At 38.2% G+C, this 18,343-nt stretch overlaps 1 protein-coding gene across 5 annotated transcripts in view; it reads right to left on the bottom strand.

Moving 5' to 3' along the window:
* Positions 1–18,343, bottom strand: part of LOC113169761 (cytoplasmic dynein 2 heavy chain 1) — a 95,286-nt gene that overhangs the window by 70,840 nt on the left and 6,103 nt on the right. For all 5 annotated transcript variants that reach the window (XM_026371444.1, XM_026371453.1, XM_026371470.1 and 2 more), the window contains 30 exons: positions 18,018–18,193; positions 17,394–17,589; positions 17,032–17,127; positions 16,308–16,469; positions 16,068–16,166; positions 15,791–15,930; positions 15,233–15,461; positions 14,481–14,608; positions 13,783–13,898; positions 13,406–13,533; positions 13,048–13,197; positions 12,699–12,904; positions 12,299–12,454; positions 12,085–12,199; positions 11,375–11,545; positions 10,502–10,660; positions 9,312–9,380; positions 8,899–9,053; positions 8,579–8,711; positions 8,368–8,485; positions 7,997–8,109; positions 7,721–7,834; positions 7,182–7,332; positions 4,679–4,884; positions 3,694–3,876; positions 3,221–3,403; positions 2,787–3,010; positions 2,371–2,486; positions 454–653; positions 190–321 (listed from right to left, as the gene is read on the bottom strand). In XM_026371444.1, coding sequence (XP_026227229.1) covers positions 190–321; positions 454–653; positions 2,371–2,486; positions 2,787–3,010; positions 3,221–3,403; positions 3,694–3,876; positions 4,679–4,884; positions 7,182–7,332; positions 7,721–7,834; positions 7,997–8,109; positions 8,368–8,485; positions 8,579–8,711; positions 8,899–9,053; positions 9,312–9,380; positions 10,502–10,660; positions 11,375–11,545; positions 12,085–12,199; positions 12,299–12,454; positions 12,699–12,904; positions 13,048–13,197; positions 13,406–13,533; positions 13,783–13,898; positions 14,481–14,608; positions 15,233–15,461; positions 15,791–15,930; positions 16,068–16,166; positions 16,308–16,469; positions 17,032–17,127; positions 17,394–17,589; positions 18,018–18,193 — 4,524 coding nt within the window. The remainder of the gene's footprint in view (positions 1–189; positions 322–453; positions 654–2,370; positions 2,487–2,786; positions 3,011–3,220; positions 3,404–3,693; positions 3,877–4,678; positions 4,885–7,181; positions 7,333–7,720; positions 7,835–7,996; positions 8,110–8,367; positions 8,486–8,578; positions 8,712–8,898; positions 9,054–9,311; positions 9,381–10,501; positions 10,661–11,374; positions 11,546–12,084; positions 12,200–12,298; positions 12,455–12,698; positions 12,905–13,047; positions 13,198–13,405; positions 13,534–13,782; positions 13,899–14,480; positions 14,609–15,232; positions 15,462–15,790; positions 15,931–16,067; positions 16,167–16,307; positions 16,470–17,031; positions 17,128–17,393; positions 17,590–18,017; positions 18,194–18,343) is intronic.

The following is an 18,343-nucleotide window of genomic DNA, read 5'->3' as shown; positions in this document are numbered from 1 at the left end:
ATGGCACTCTAGCTTGGGAAAAAGATATTTTTACTGACCCATTAACGTTTGAGTAAATGTTTTTGAGCTTCTTAATACAGTAAAAAATCCTAAAACTCAAGCCTTACTGCGTAAATGTACTCAGTTTATACATCAATAATTTTATACATCAATGACTGACAATCCAACTAGGCAGCTCCTCTTACTCACCACTTTGCCCGTTTTGCTGAGTGCTGCCCTCAGCATTTTCCAGAGCGTTGACTTCCCTGCTCCGCTTGGCCCTACAATGACTACACCCATGCGTTGTCTGAGCTGTTCATTCAGCTCCAATGCCTTCTTCAGCTATATGGAGATGGAAAAACAGAAAAACATTATCAGTGGTTTGACTGATAAACACTGGCTGAATAAAGCTTCACAACATGTATCATCACAACAAAGTGTGTATTTGGCTAATACGAATATGTCTTAATTTACCTGGCTGGGTATAAGTTCAAGTCGAGCCTCTTTGTAGACATGTTCCAGTGCATGCATTAGGATCTGGTCCTCCACATCCGTGAAATTAACCCCAGAGAAAACATCTCTCACCAGAGCATCAAATCGAGAGCTATCGGCAAACGTCAGCTTGGACATGGTGTTCAGTCTCAATGCCTGTACAACCAGGCTACTCTCTTGAACTGCATGTGGATGAAAAAGATGGGCTTAATTTCTATTACAAGAAGGGCAGAAACATAGAAAACATTTAAAGGATATGACTCAAATTATTAATGAGAAGCATTAAAATGATACGGGATTGATGAAGAACACCTAAAAGTAATTTATGAAACTTAACGTGTCAACTCATTATTGGTTAGTCTTGTTTGCTAGACATTAAAGGTTCTAATTAACAAAGCCTGTCATGATCTGAGAGTTTGTCAATACTTTGTTCTGTGAAGGGAAGGCCAAAGATGCTTTTCACAACAGAGACACACATTTGGCCAGACTACACACCAAAACAAACACAGCAAAACCTTGGGGACTCATCAACAGACAGAAGGTGTGTGTGGTGTGTGTGTTTATATATGAAAGCAGGTGATGGAATAGAAGGATTTCAAAGAGAGAGAGAGGTCTGTTCATGTAGGGGCAAAGATGAAAATGACAAGGGGGCAGGGGGAGAGTATTGAAAATGAGAGGCATAAACAGGAGAAGGGGATGAGAAACAAAGGGCAGTGAGTGAAAAAGAGTGGGACGAGAGTGGCATCGATAGCCAGGTATCAGAGGGAGAGAGCTAACAAGAGGTCAGGAGGAGGGGGAGGGAGGTGGGGAAAGAGGTACTGAGGAAACAAACAATAGAACTCTGGCCAAGTGTTTGGGAATGGAAGAAGCGAGAAGGACAAAAGTACAAACAAGTGAAAAGCTGATGAAAGAAAAGTTTTTAAAGGGTGTATTTGGGCTAAATGTCAATTGATGGTGTGTCTGTGTTAGGGGATTAAGAGAGCAAGGACAACAGCAGGAGTACAGAGAAAGTACTTGTCAATAGACCTTTTCAGATGCTCAAGTGCACTCATGCATGGTATTTATCAAACTGAATTTAAGAGCTATCCGCACATAGAGATGCGGATTGTTAAAACATTTTGGAGTGTGACCCTGTTGGGTGCAGGATAAGCATCTCCAGACCAGTCGAATTTTCACTTTATCCTCTAATCCTTTTCATCAGCTCTACAACTTTGTGCCTCTCATGTCAGCAGCTTACTATCAATGCAGCAGTTTCAGCACTTCTCAGGGGACACATTGTAGACACCTTGACCAAATAACCAGACAGCTGTCTTATTAATGGCTTTATGTGACAAAAACTAAAATGAAAAAACATTTAATCACAGTACACCAGAACACACATCATATATACACAAATACTGTTAAATAATGACATATCAAACTAACTCGTCGTTTTTAGCAGCTTTCAATGTTAATACGGACTTTGAGAATCTTTGGGATGTGCTGACTTTGACTCTCCCATCATCAATGCAAGATCTTGGTGAAAAGGTAATGCAACGCTTGACGAGAATAAAACTGTAACCTGTAACCTCCAAGCGGCTAACTTAAGGCAGAGACGAGGAGGAGGGCACAGAGGTGGTGATGAGCTGGCCTGGCATTTTTCAGCACTTGATGGCATATGATTATAAATGTTGAGATGTTACACTGTCAATAAATATATTTGCCACATTTGTCAAAATGTACACTCTATTTCTCTATGTTTGCACCATAAATGTTGTTTTACTGTGGCTCTGGTACTGTGTACTAAACACCCACTTTCTCCTAACTTTCCTGTCACACAGCAATACAGGAAAAGCAAAAAAAAAAAATGCTCAGAGTAATGGTGCTCCTTAAAATAAAAAATAGCCAGAGGGGTCTTACTCTTGTCCTTGTCATGACTCCTCCTCTGTTGCTGCAGGAGACTGCCACAGGCCTTCAGCACTGTCTTCAGTGCACGCAAACCCCAGTCATAGTGCTGCTGGGGAGTCAACAGCTCCCTGAACAGACAAATAAAGGCACATTCTCACACATATACACCATCAGTGGACTGCAGTCACAGAACCAAGGTAGTGAGAAAGAAAGGCTAACTTATCCACAAAAATCAACAGACTATAATAGATTGTAGTGGGAGTAATATTTATATTTAATTAAATTCAATTAAACTCACAAAATAATTCAATCTGAAACAGGAAAACACCCCTTACTACTACTACTGTGCAGAGGCATGTTTTTGGATAATGTAACAGACTTCATACTCCTAGTAATACTGAACTAAGACTTTACCCCACAGTTTTTACCTGGCCAGGTTGAAGACTGCAACCAATTTCCGTCCTAGTATTTCTCCATTTTTAAAGCCCTCAGAGTAGAGAATGACCTCAGCAATGAGCTCATTGTCAGGTCTGCTCATAGCTACAGGCCTGAACAACTGCTTTAGGTTGTCTGGAAGCTTCTGTCTGCCTCCATAGCCTTTTCCTGCTGGGTTTAATGTGATGAACACCCCAGAGTTTGGATCCAATTCCACCTGGAAGATCAAGATTTATTGACAGATTAATTTGACACAATAGGAAGCTCTGAAGGTTAAAGGTAAAAACTTGCGCTGTGTATAACTATGTGTGCGTATATATATGAATTAGGAACATATCATAAAATGTGCTTGAGAAATTGAATAATTGCTTTTTGGAATCAGTACTTGGAAAAATGGTTTTGTCTGTGTGTGTTCTTATATTCTGACCTCCTTCCCCAACAGTTCACATGTGTGCTTGTGATGTTTGAGAGAGTCTTGAATGGCTTGAATCTGCATGGAAACTGCAGATAGCACTGCTTCCTCTAAACGGTTAAACTCATCAAAGCAGCCCCATGCTCCACACTTCACCAAGCCCACAAAGATTCGTCCCATTGACTTCACATCAATACCCTGAAAAACAGAAGCAAAATAGAACTTCTCATGTGCTCTCAATGACAGTCGATCTCAACTACTAATCTTGTTTAATGTGCATGTGAGTGGCAGCTGAAAGATTAGAAATCAAGAGAGTCAGTCTGCTTGTGGATATACATTTTATGGAGATATTATCTACGTATGTGTTTGGGTTTGTAATGGCCAGTCATATACAGTCATGGCTAATAAAATGTGTACAGTCTTAGATTTAGAGAGTCAAAGTTATAGATGTTAAACCATTCAAATACTCTCTAAAAGCATCTTTATACCTCATCACAGTTAAACACCAGCACTTGGCGTCCAAACAGCCCGCCGAGGGCTTTGACTGACTCGGTTTTGCCTGTGCCAGCAGGCCCATAGGGATTCCCCCCAAGTCCCATCTTCATGGCCTGGGTCAGGGTCAGGTAGCACTTATCAGTCAGTGGAGTGTGCACCAGCTTTGACGCATTCCCCTGTGAGATAGCAAAGGTAGGATGGAGAAAAAAAGAGAGTGATAACGAGATTGAAAATCACAGTGAGATGGCCAGGCACGAGCAAAGATATGGGAAGTGGTAGAAGGATGGATTGGCACAAGAGAGGGGAAAGAGGTGTAAGAATCCAGCAGAGGAGACAAATCAAACAGATAATGGATTGAAAGAGGGAAGAATGGAAAAACAAATATAGGAAAGACAAAAGAAAATAAAAATGAGTGAGTGATTTTAAGGGAACTAAAGAGGGGGATGTAGGACGGCTTAATGCTCTTCATCTCTGCATAAACAGTGCCCCCAAAAGGTGAGAAATATAAAGTCAGAGTAAACCTGCTTTTTCAAACTTAACATTTTCCTTATATTTCTTCCTTTTTTACTTAATTCGATGGTACGTAAATGTATTTAGTTTATTTATTTAGCAAGGTTTGATGAGACAGGCCACGCTGTCTGTCATGGTTTCATAAGTATAATGATAAACTGAAGCTGATTCCATCAGACTCTTCCCTCAAGTCGAAGTACAAATCAATTACTGATCAAGTTCTGAAAATTTGAAATTATTTAAGTTATTTTAGTAAACTTAAATACATTATGTATGCTTCAACACACTAATGGTAAGTAGTAAGTAAGCATTATTAATTATCTCTTTGGAGTCTTTTCAGAATTGGATTCCCTATTCTAAATTAATCAGAATAAAATCTATTTTGAAAATAAAGGTTAGTTGCAGATCTAGAAACATTAGTGTAAATGTATGTGTTTCCCAACCCAATTCCAAAAAAGAAGAGCACACCTGGTATTCATATGTATAGCTGAACTCCGCATCCACCATGTGTATGTGGCAGCATTTGTCTGGTCCCATGTAGAAGCGAAGCTGCTTCTTCCATCCCCAGGCATCTGGACCGGTAACGCCTGTATGGTTAAGCTGCTTCACCACACTGATGTTGTGGATGATATCAAGGATTAAAGCCTTTAGCTTCAGCTGCAGGACACTGGACTCTATACAGAAAGACATGTGCAGTACAAGATGGCTGAATTGGTAAAATTCTGTAAATAAACTTAATAGTACAAGATGATATCTTTGTAGATGTAAAATATTGACAGCTGAGAAGAATACTGTATATGGGATCACTCACTCTTTCAAAGAATGAGGTTACTTAGATAAAATAAAAACAATTTAGAAAGAAGACCTGTGCCAGACAAGAAAGCAGATGCAATGCTATCCTAGAAAGTCATTATCGGTATCAACCAATACTGGCTTAACAGTCATAAATGACTGGACAAAATGCATAAAAAGGCACAATGCTATTTAGGAGATTAGTCATAGTTACTAATTTGTAGAGGAGCATCACAGCTGAGCTATGTAGCACATAGTAAGAATGGGCCCTTCTAATGGTAGCAGAATGACCAATAGAAGCAGCGCTCCAGCAGTTCGGTAATGTCCTGACCTTCACATGACTTGTTAGTTACTGCTATTTTAGAATACAAAATAAAATTAACTGTGTTTAAAGCAGGAACATGAGTAAATCAATAGTAAGAGTCATTCTGTATAAGCTGCTTTATACTGTACTGATGAAGTTTATCTAATCATTAAATTCAAGTATTCATCTAAAGGTAGCAGGAGACGTAGAGACGTAGAGATAAACCTGTAGCCTCCGTTTTGAGAAATACTGCATAAGAGCGAGTGACATACAGCTGTCTATTGCATTGATGTTTATGAAAGTATATGTTACACTTTAACTGACACAGCTGTTTCAGAGCAAGACTAAAGATGTGACTGGCTGAGATGCCATGCTTTAAGCGCATACTAAATTTGTTGATTAATGCACACGAGTGTTAGGGTACATATAAAATCAGTACAATTTTTCTTTTTATTGCCAAACTTGAAAATTCAGTAGGGCTATAGTGTGGAAGTATTTTTTTTAAACTTAGCTTGGATCTTTTAATCATAAACCTGTATAGATTACTTTACCACATACATCTGACAAGTTGGAATTTGATATTGTAAATTATAAAGGGAAGAAATGCCATCTGCTCTGTGCTTTAGATGCATTGCAGGTACGTATGAATGCATCACTGAAGTCAGCCTTGACCCATAACTCTACAAGGAACCTTGCCACATGTACACCGTTCTGTCTTGTCTCTGTGCCAAAGGGGAGATAGCTCCCACTCCCTGCCTGGGTTTATGGCCCGTTTATGTAGACTCGGTAATTAGATTATCCTTCTTGCCATTACTTTAGCTCCTTTAATCAGTACTGTGACTGTATAGCCTCCTCAGTAATGTGGTTGTTTAAAGGAAGCCAGTAATTTAATGAGAACTTATCATGGAAATGACTTCTATTTCAAGTATAACTAGTGGAGTTGCGAGACAAAATGAACCACAGTATCTATACTATAATAGATAAATAATTGTCTTTCTCACAGTATCATACAGAAATCTCTGGTATTCTACAATTGTCAAAAAGTCTTAAATCTAATCTGATGAACTCGCAATTTAAGACAATTTGCCAAGTAAAACAAACATTTCTTTCATAGATACATTTTTATATGACACAGATATTTAGAATTTGGTAGCAATGTCCCGTGAAATTATGTCACTACCAGGGTTATGGAGGAGCTTTTAATCTCATGCATGAATAAGAAACTTTGATTTAAATTTAAAAGTCCTTTTTTCAAATCCAAGTTCTGAAAAAAAAGCCCTGCTGTCATGATTTATGTAGCCACATATTCAACCCCAGGTCATTAAATTAGCCTGCCAGCTACTGTACTTATCTGTAACTTTAAAGGGTACTGCCCCTGTGCAGCTTCTTGTGTCTCACTGGATATAAAGAGATTCACAGACAAGCAGTGATTTGGCATTTTTCTCTCAGTTCCAAGCAAAGACACAAGATCAGAATGCATAATTAACAACACAAGCGACAGACTGATAGTGGAACAAAGTGTCTAGAATCAACTGTTTATAGGAGCAGTCACAGAGAGTTTAATATTGTTAAGAATGTGATTACAGTCTACACAGTGGACTACGCAAGTGGCCTATGTCATTGTGAGCATTAAACACACGCTTCTTGAGAGGCTATCAAGATAGTGTATAGATAAGATAAGATAAGAATGGTCATTTGGCAATAATCTCTGTTACTATTTTTGCTGGTGAGTCCAATAGCTGGAAGAAGTGCATGAAGCAATGTTTTAGATAACTAAAAGGCACTTAACATCTGCTAAGTCAGTGTACTGGCTGGAAAATTTCAAATAAACAGTCTGAAATGACAAAGCACACATACAAACTTAGACAGCACTACCTGTGTTAGCGTGATCATCAGTGCTAGTATCCACTGTAGTGTAGTGTTCTAACTTCGTACTAAGCTCCAGTTCCAGCTGCTGCAGATTTTGTTCTGTTAGAGCTCTTTCCACATCTTCTGTAAACTGAATTTGCTCAGCCAGACACAGAATCTACAACAAATAAATAAATAAATAAATACAAACACATGAAAATTCAATTATCTGCGTCACAGTCTTGAGTAAGGCTGAGACATTACTGACATACATAAATACATACATAAAAATATACCATAAATAATGGTACAAAGAAAAGTTTTTTAGAATCTGTTTTCTGAGCACCACCACACTGAATTTAACATGCAACACTCAAGATCTGAGCAAAGGCCTGCAGGTGGTTCTGAGTGTTACGCTTGAATTTGGTTGTTGATCACTGAAACCCTCAACAAGATGTCCAAAGAGGTGTCTATGCAAGTGAATGAGATAATCATTAGGCTTTACAAACAAATATATATACATATATATATATATATATATATATAAAGTATGAAAAAGTGTGGACCTGTGATGGATAGCGTGAGGGGTCCACCTTCCCTTTCTTCCCTGCTGACACACATTCATATAATAGGTGCTTTAGTGTCTCCTTCATTTCCGCTGACAGCTCACTCAACCACACCTACAAAGATGTTTAAGCACAGTTTAAGCACAGACGTGCAAATCAAAACAGTATGTAAAACTATTAAATGAAAGCAATATGGTCTTCTCTGAACACACTGAAAAAAACAACATAATAATAATTCTTAACAGAGACTACATATTAAGAAAAAAAACACTTTACCTCCACATTACTGGAGATACGTATAAGGTTTCTGAGTGGCACTATTTCTCCCTCCAAAGAACACATGGCGACAATGTGCTGGCACTGGTCATCAAATACAACACTGTGGATGCCTGTGAAATGACACAGTTAGGTTCAGACGTGTTGAATAATGATTGGGTTTTATGATTTAGATTTTATACACCACTACAATGGATTTGAAATAAAGGTGCAGACCTTTGGTTTTATTTTAAGAGGTATCACAAAAATATTTCTTTTAACATGTAGTCATTTTAGTACCTCCAGTTTCAGGAGCTCAAATGGTGAATGTCACACAATATGCTACGATGCAACATATGAGAGGACGGAATAATAAAACATAGGTTTCTGACCTGCAAAGAGTTTCTTGAGGTGTGACTGGATGACAGTTGGGTTGGTTGCCTGTCCAAGAATCTCTAACAGATCATCGTCTCCTATAAAATAAAACCGTGGGAAGGCAGAACGCTTCTCCTGAAAGAAACATTAAAAGAAGCTTTGATGCTTGCAACCCATGTTATACATGTGCAGCTGTCTTTGCAAACAAAACTGCAGGTGTGTGCATACCTCCAGGAACTCATTGAGAGACTTTTGGCAACGTTGTAGCTGATCAAGTATGGTGACCAAAGAGTTTCTGATGCCAGCTCTTGAGCTCAGAGAAACAACTCTGTTGTCTCTCTGAATGTCTGACATTATGGACCTGTTATATATACAAAGAAAGTGTAGTACATGTAAACATATATGCTGTGAACACGAGAAAGAATTTTATTCAAATAGGATAGTATACAATTTGACTGTAAAAATCAAATCAAATAATGACTGAAATCTAAAAGTCAACTTTAAGTTTAACTTTAGTTCCACAATGCACACAAACACAGACAGAGTACCTAAAATCTTCATCAACTCGTTTGAAGCGGGCCTCTTCCCGGGGCAACGCCCCTCGTCCAAATATGGGCTCCAGATAAACCCATCGTCTCTGTATGGCATTCAGGCTCAGCAGGTACTCATCTAAGTCTGACAGACGAACCTCCCACAAACTGACCTGCAGATACAAAAAGTACATCTAGTTACAATGGTTACAAGTGTTTGTAAACCTTGATATATGGTATAAGACACATACCAATACTATGCACCAATAAAAGACTACATCAGCTAATTTAATTACTAAACAAAATGTTGAATGTCTAATAAACAAAAAGGGACATTTCCAAAATTAAAAATGGTATATAAAATATTTTATTTTTAATAATATTTATATTATTATAGGAAAGTATTTACAAACTAAACTCGTTGACCTGACCTTGTCTTGGAAGCTGCGGTAGTATGGAGAGTCTTTCAGAGACTGCAGCAGACAGCGGTTATCTCCCACCTGGATAGGAAAAGGATGGTCATAAAGCCAGACTTTGCAGATTCTTAAGATTTCATTAATGTCTTAATGTATCAGCAGACATTCTCCATTTTGTGCCTTGTCCACACCAATCAGCCACAACATTAAAACCGGTATGGGCACTTTGTGACTAGGCAGCCCCATACGACGCATCGAAGGTCGAACAAGAAGAGCTAACCTTGACTCCCCATATGCATCACTAAACCTTAGGCACCTATGACTCTGTCGCTGGCTCACTGGTTGTCTTTCATTGGTCTACGTTTATTAGGTACTTGGAACACACCACAATAACAACAATATAATAAAACTGACAAGGAATCTGCATTCAATGAAGATTAAACACAACACAGCATATAAGGAAAGTGTTGAATAAGGTTGATTTTGGTGATGCTACTAGTCTAGTACATTAGTTGGCGTGGCCCAAGAAACTGAATGCATGGATGCTTTAGATACAATTTCTTTTACTGAATTTGGTCCAGTAAAACATCTGTGTGGGTTTAAAGGTTGCTTCAAAACTGGCTACACTACCACTGGAGAGTTAAAAAAGTCCTCAACCTAAATGCCCATCTATGTTGCATATCATGCATTAATTATAAGAGCAACCCCAGGTTTAGGCACTAAGAAACATGGTTTGGGTTTCTCTCTTTACTTCACCAAAGCTGACACGTTTTCAAGTTCCTCATCCTGTGAGGAGTCATTTATTAAGTGACTTAGAAAACTGATCATTTTAGACTTTATAACAGAGTGCAACGTACAAGAAGGCATCGAGTAGACTGGAACCTGCCACTAAGATAACAGAGATACAGCAGCAAGAAACTAGTGTGTGTGTGTGTGTGTGTGTGTGTTTGTGTGTTTTTTTGTTACTCAAATCACTAGACAGATGCTGACAAATTCCTTGGGTACCGGCATGACAGTCAGACTGAGAGAAGGGTGTATAGAATAAGAACCAGTAACACACCCTTCGTGTGTGGGTGGATGCCATCTGGTTCGTACAAGTAGTCACAGTACTGTTATAATCAGCAAATACAGTCAGTAACAGTCAATTCTATTTAATTTAACAGACATGTATGTTGTGAATATATACAGTGTGCCCATATGTCTACCTGGTTGACTATATCCTTCCAGTCCTTAATGAGGGTGAGACTGCGCCCGCTGCTGTCTGTGTACTCTGTGAGGTTGAAGGTAGCTGCCGCTCCCCACAAATCCAGCTCCCTCAGTGCTTCTCTGATTGTCACCTCTGCCTGGGCACGGCTGTTCAGATCCTACAATCAACACACACAGCTATAATAATTTGTGCACAATGCAAAACCAGTATGCTATCTTATAGAATGATTACGTCAATCTGTGCCTGTTCACTGAGGTGGAGGGTTCAATTACAAATTGCATAGATTTGGATTAAAATCCATCTTTGTCAAAATGATTTCAATATATAATATTATTAGTGATTATAATTACTAAATAATTCTGATAATAAATAAATATTCAAATTACAAGGTAAACTATTGCTTATAGCCACATAACACAAACATCAAACACATTTTTAAAAGCATTACCTAAGATCCAAATTAAAACTAAAATGTTGGCCAATAGCCCAAAGTTAAAATTCAATATTGGAATATTTGCAGGAGTTACAGAAAAGATTTTTTTTATTTCAACTATGAGCAGTTCAGAAATAGCAGCATTGTCAACATACGACAGGCTTTAATTATATTCTATATGTGAAGATGGCTGTAAATGTTTTAAATAGGGCCTGCAATGTCCATTCTCTTATGACAGTTTCTTGCCTGTTACTGCCCCCTTATGTCTTTGGACAGTTATTGCAATATGTATGGTTAAAAACATACATATAACATATGTATGTTTTTTATAGATGGATAGATATATACTGATATATACAGATATGTGTGTGTGTGTGTGTGTGTGTGTGTGTGTGTGTGTGTGTGTGTGTGTGTGTGTGTGTGTGTGTGTGTACACACCTTGAGCTCTAAGGCCTTTTCTATGATGGTATTTGATACATTGAGGAGGTCATTAAAGGTAAGTCTCTCTAAGGTTGTTCCTCTTGGCAGACCCAGTAAACGGAACATGTCCAACCAGTGGTCCTGAGATAGGTGCTCCCCACGCACATACTTCAGTACTGGAACCATGTTCTAGGCATATAGATATGTATGTGTGAAAATACACGGACATAAACACAAAGAACTGCAAAGAGCAATGAAGAATTGGAGCATGGTGGCCTATTAAATCAGAATCAATTATTTCTTGCACATATGTGTATGATATTCAAATCTCACTTTAAGAGCAATACTCACACTAATCGACACATCAGCAGTACCACAACTTACAGTTGAATTTAACAAGAAACCACTTATGACCTTTTTTTTTGCAGATATAACACAAAAATCTGTCTGTCATTGCATAATAGCAGGCTCATAAAGGCTGTCTGGCATGATATTTACCAATCCAAAATAGGAACCATTTAGAATGTGGTTATTGCACAACTTGTCCTGTGGTACAGTACACTGACTAATCTATAGTTTTACCACATAGACAGGCTCAAGGAAACATTGAACTGTCAGTATATAGCCCATAGCCTTTGTATTGTTGACTGCAATGAACAATGTAACCTCCAAGCACTAGGGACTATTTTAAAAGTAGGCTTCTATTCTTCAATTGTAATATTATTTACCTTGTATTTGTCCACTTCTCCTTGTAGTTTAACAGACATGGCAGTAGGCTGCTCTAACTTCCTAAGTCTGTCCTGCCAGGCAAACAGAAACTCCTCAAACATATATGTCTTGCTCCTGTAAAACATCAGAAACATATATATTAACAAACAAATTAACACAAAAAATAAATACAACTCCAAGTAAACCATGACACCCCTAAGCCGGAATCCCTACCTGAAGGTGATCCAATCCTCCTGGGCCTTCTCTGTAAAGCCCTGTTGCCACTCTTCATACAGACCCCACATCTGGCTGTACTCCTCCATGTCTCTTTTAGTTTGTTCTGCCAGAGAGAAATCTGGTGCTTCTAGGTCAAAATAGGCACAGTCCTCACTGAAGAAACAAAAATGGAAAGGAGAGGAGAGCTAAGTTGTTTGTGAAACAAGGCCATAATCCTCACATTATTACATTAGATTTAATATGGTTACTAAAATCACTACAGAAAAAAATATAAATGCTATATAAAGTATATGCTCCCCTGGCCACAGCAGGACTACATTATGTATAACTGCAGCATGTTCTAAAAAGAGGAAGGCAATAAACATCATATAAATTCAATATATTAAAATGAACTTACAGGAGTTTATTGCGCACAAGCTCAAGGTCCTGAAACTCTTGCTGCTTGTCTCTGATGGTCTGGAGGCACACGAGAAGGGCAGCATGATTACCACTCTCAAGCACCTCATCTTTTGGTTTCAGTTGGTCCCAGCGAGCCCTAAACCGCTCGAGATCTGCTCTGTAGGCATCAATACGACCAGCAGCATTACTCCGCATTACTGCCACCTAAGAGTGAAACAAACAGAGAAAGAGATAACTGCAGTAAATGGTTTAAAACATGAAAGAAAGAAGACAAACTGCCCATCAACTGAGATGGAGATTTTTTTAAACATTGATCCTGCATATGTGTATTTGTGATTTTATGTCACCTGTTCTTTGATCATGAGCTGGTGACTCTCCATGACGAGCTCCAGTTTGTCCCACCTCGCTCTGAGAGAAGAGAGCGAGTCCAAGCCTGCCCCAGCCACTGCTCGCAGCAAGCGGTTCTTCTCCTCAGCATACTGGAATTGAGGCAGGATCTATACACATACATACAGTATAGCTGGTTGTTAGTTGTCAAATATTTTCATTTGTTAGCAAAGTGCAGGAAACCTAACCCATATGTCTGAAAACCACCTTGCTGACCAAGAAAAATTGAGTAAAAGAGACCTCTAGTGTTTGCACAAAATCTCAGGCACTAGTACATCATAGGTTCTTAGCCAGACTTTAGCAGTGTGTTTGTCTTACGTCAGGCTTGCGGGCTAGTATCTGGCTGTATGTGCCACCAGCTGTAGCAATATCCTCCATGTTTTCTGGTCGAATGGATAAGGTCTCCATTGACTCTGACACAAAACTGTCAATTGTATGCATGTGGCCTGAAAACAAGGGAGATTACATGCACAGAGGAAAGGAAACAGAAAAGAAAAGAGAAATTAAGATTACGGGATTGTCATAGGGCAAACAAACAAGAACAGAAAAGGAAATTGAAATGGGGAACAAAACATTTGAGTAAAATACAGCATCACTTTATATATTTTGATAAAAGTAAAAGGTGTAAATTCATGTATCACTGCAAATAAAAACAAGTAAAAAAATAAAACAGGAATTAAAAAGATTAACTTTACCTTGTATGGACTTCCTAAGTGATAACAGCAGCATATCAAACAGTCTCTGAATCAGGTCCTCAATGATGGCTTTTACTGGCTCACAGTTGACTGTGATACAGTCTACCTTCTCCTGACTGTCAGGGGCAAAGGGAGGAGATTGGTGGTTATCACTAAATTGTTAATGTACAAGTTTTCTGTAGTTGGTATATTATTTATTATATGCCCTCCACCTTCAAAACTAATAAAAGAGATTAATTAATCCTGCCAAGGGAAATAAAGGGTTAGCTGCTTCATTCAGAACTGCTTGGTAGCACAGACACAAACACAAAGCCTGGGTTGTTCAAGTTTCCTTAGATTTGAACAAAGAACAAAAAAAAAAAAAAACTTGAAATTATCAGTTTTAAGTTTGATGCCTGGCTTTAGAGCTACAGTGACACCGCTGCTGAACTGTCAAATGTCTCAGCATAAGAGGTTTGTTAATATTTACTCTTAAAAAGTAAAGTTGCTTTAAATGTCAAAATAGCTGAAACCAACTAATATCAGCTTTCCTGCTGTTGCAGATCTTTCTCGCCTTTTGGAAATTAAGATGTTTTCATGAACGTAAGGTCACTAACCTTTTCTAAACTGTTTTGAAAGAATAAAATGTGTTCATTTGATTGAGTAAGTATACATTTGTCATATTTATTTGTATTTATTACAGTACGTGTGATATGTACCTGGGCAGACGTTCTGACTCTTTCCCCCGGGCTTTCAGGGCCTTGAAGTTTCTCTCCCAGTCCTGCACAGACTTCAAATGCTTTTCCACTAACTTCTCTAAATCCACCTGGCCCAGAACCACCCACACCTACAACATACATATATAACCACAAACACGTTGCTACAGAATCACAGTGAGACTGCATGCAACACACACTTCCCTATTTTAAATGTGTCTGTGTCAGAGGTAACAGAATCCACACATAATGAAAAGCTGATGACTAAATAAAAACAGAACTAAACAAACAAGGAGATAAAAGAGAAGTCTAGTGTGGGCTGAGGGGTTCCCCCAACAATTTATACATGCATGGCTGCACACATTGGGGAAAGATAATATACTGTGCTACCTCACTGTACTGTTAGGGTAGTGTGAAGTGTAGATTTAGTGACAATAAAAACTGTCTCTATATGCAAATACAAAAGCATTAGCAATCCAAGTCCTTTCAGACGTAATTGGGGGCAATGGAACATTACAACGCTTGAATAAGCAAAAAGTCAGATAAGGTAAACCAGTCAAAAAATAACATAGACCACTACTGCAATACAGCATCACAGTAAAGCCATAAGGGTTATAAAAGCAAGTTAATCAATTAAGTTAACTAGCTTAACCACTTATACTGCACTATATACCTTTCTATATGAAGGTTAGTAATTATCACTGTCACAATAATGAATATATTAATGAATTACATAAATTCATCTGTTCAGGCACCTTAAACTTGTTTTGTATATCCTTCAGGCGGCTAAAGAGGTCCTCCGCTTTGCTGAAGATAGTGACAAACCCAGAGGCATTTCTATCAATCATGACACGGAAGATAGGATCCTCCCCCTGGGTACTGATTCCTTTGAACTGGTTTGGAATTGAGATGAAGCGCTTCATCTCCCTGAAATAGCGTGCTCGTATCTCCTCAAATGGAGGGCGGAACTGCAAGCGGCCTTGTCTGTTCCCAAGAAGGACAGGAGAGATGAAAAAGTTTATTTATTTATTCTTTAATCCACACTAATCAGTAAAATGTTTGTAGAAACTGATAGTAAAGTAGACAAAAAAGTAGTGGTCATGGCCAGCTCTGAGAATTAACCAGTGGGAAAACACAGTGACAAGTCAGTGTTAGTAATTCAAAATGAGGGGAAACACTGTTTACAGTATGTGTGAGAGGAAGAGAAAAAGATAACAACCCACGCAAAAAGTATAATAAGAAAGAAAGACTGAAAAGTGAAAAGACGCAAAGAGTGAGAGAAACGTTAGAAAAATGAACGGGTGCAGACTGACTTGAAAGTGAGATCAACGTATATTTCAGGCAGGTTTTTGTTCAGAGCTTCCAGTCCCGTCTGGTATTGGTGTTCAAGAGCCTTGTACAACTGGTGGTTCCAGTGCTGTCGCCATGCCCGCATGTCATCAGACCTAATGCCCTACACACACACATGAACTCATGAACTTTGCAGAAACGAGACTTAAGATCTGTTCAAATGTTGTCAAAAAATTGTAAAAAAAAAAAAAATGTGTAAGTAAAGCAGCAAACACACAAAGTTCTGACTGTATTCCATACCTGAGCCTCCAAAGTGGCAAATCCAGTTCGGAGATCCTGCAGGCCATCCTTCCATTGCAGCTGATGTCGTAGTAGGTCCACGTTCATCAGTGTCACCACCTGACAAAAATTGATGCAAATGTGTGAACACAATACACAGAATAGCAATACTTAAAGTGATATAACTTTATACTGTGTTTTGAAATAAATTCGCAACATGCTAACAGCCTCTGAGGTCAGAATATAACTCCAAGCTACAACCTTGTCGATGAAGTCAGTGTGCCATTTGCGTAACTTCCTGTTCTCAACAGAGAGTTTCTCTGCAACTGACTGCAGCTTGGCAATGTAAACATCCAACTCCTTAGGGTTGTCCCAAGAGATCTGCAGTTTACTACCCAGTTCCTTTGACTGAAATCGAGGATTCTGACAAAGAAAAGCAGAAAGGTTATATGTGTGCGAGATCTACACTACCACACATCGATACGATATACAATTAAATGTTTGAACAGGCATAGTAATTACTATGTTTTTCTTTTAAAAAAAAGGGTACGATTTCAGCTGTGTTGCCATCATTGCAAAGGGGGTTTTCTAATGATCAGTTATCCTTTTCAATTATTAAACTTGCATTAGCAAACACAATGTGCAAAGCCAGTAGTAATGTTTGCTGATGATACATCTCTGCATGTTTACGTAAATCCATAAATCAAGTTGACTAGTAACAACAGAGTCTCACATTTCAAATGTTGTTGTGGTAAATAAATGTAATAGCTATTACTATTAACTATTTCTTCCTCTTATCTACTTCTACTAACTAAAAAAAAAGTACACAACATGATGATACTTCTATGTTTTGCATGATTCATGCTCACATGTTCTACCTTTTTTTTAACATTTAAAATTTAAACAAAAATATTATAATTATAATCACATTATAATTAAGAGGTTTTTTTTTTACAGAAATAAACATGTAAAGCATAGAAGGTACCTTGATGACCTGTTCAAAGGCCAGGGCAAGACCCAGCATCATGGGTCTCTGAGAGGGAATCATCTGCTGGTCAATGGTGTTGTAGAAATGTGCCACCTTTAATGTAGAAACACTCTGTTACAATATAAACATGATACAAACTATAATAAAGAGAAATAAATGAAATTTACATTTACATTTAATCATTAAGCAGACGCTTTTATCCAAAGCGACTTACAAGTGAGGAACAAGGCAAGCAAATAAAATCTAAGTCAAGTAGAAAAAACATGCTATCAAAAAATTGTTTCTGTTTCAAGAGATGTGAGTACAAAAGAGCAATTTGTGAAGATGTGAGTACAAAAGAGCATTTAAAAAAATGTGACCTGTTTTAGCACAATAGCTTGTCTGTAGAATTTGTCTGCAGTATTCACAGCCTGTTGAATCTTGGCGGGGATGGGAAAACCCAGGGCAGACAGCTGCCTGACCTCCCTGAGCAGGCTAACCAGTCTGTCTGAGTACTGGATCTTCAGCCTGCCATCCACGTGGTCCAGCTCCATCACACGATTACTGGCCTGGAGACTAGAGGAAGACATTTACACTGCAGTTAGACAGGATAGAGCTTACACTCAGCTCATCACCCCTTTTTGTACATAAGGCAAGTAAATGTACATTCACAAATGAAAAGGAGTTTAACAATAAAATAAATCTGGCTGTCTAAGATATTCTTCGGACATAGAATATAAATTACTTTCATCTCTTAAATTACAATCAATTCGGTGTTCTGAAGATTTCTGTATGTTTTATCACTCCCTTCTCAACAACTTTATCTGCACTTAAATTTAAAAAAAAAGTTTTGCACTTACACCTTAAGCAGAAACACTTCTTTTTAAATACTTTAAAGTTCTTTTCCTTGCATTAGACATTTTGCTTGCCTTGTAAGTAACTTTAGATAAAAACATCTGCCAAATGACTAAATGTAAATGGTTACAATGTGCAGTGTTTCCAACCTGATCCCTGACTTTGAATCAGTCAGTCCAGAGAGTATATCTCTTGACCAATCCTCAAACTGTTCCTGCTCATACGCCCTTAGAACTTCCAGCAGGTCATCACAGAAATGCAGGAATAATTTGAACCCGGACAGGTCTGGGAGCAGAGCCTCAGCAATGCGGACAGAGTCCTCCACCTAAAGAAATAATGCATGCACAGAAATATAAAGGAAAAATTAAAATATTGAATTTGTAATGAAGAAATTAGGAATTTTTTTCATTATGAATATTGATTATTCTTATTATATTATTATTATTATTATATTTTTTTCATTGTCATATGGATT

This window comes from Anabas testudineus, chromosome 13, assembly GCF_900324465.2.
Source record: "Anabas testudineus chromosome 13, fAnaTes1.2, whole genome shotgun sequence".
Taxonomy (NCBI): Eukaryota; Metazoa; Chordata; class Actinopteri; order Anabantiformes; family Anabantidae; genus Anabas; species Anabas testudineus.
The sequence above is the reverse complement of the archived record's forward strand: the minus strand, read 5'-3'. Positions and strand labels throughout refer to the sequence as shown.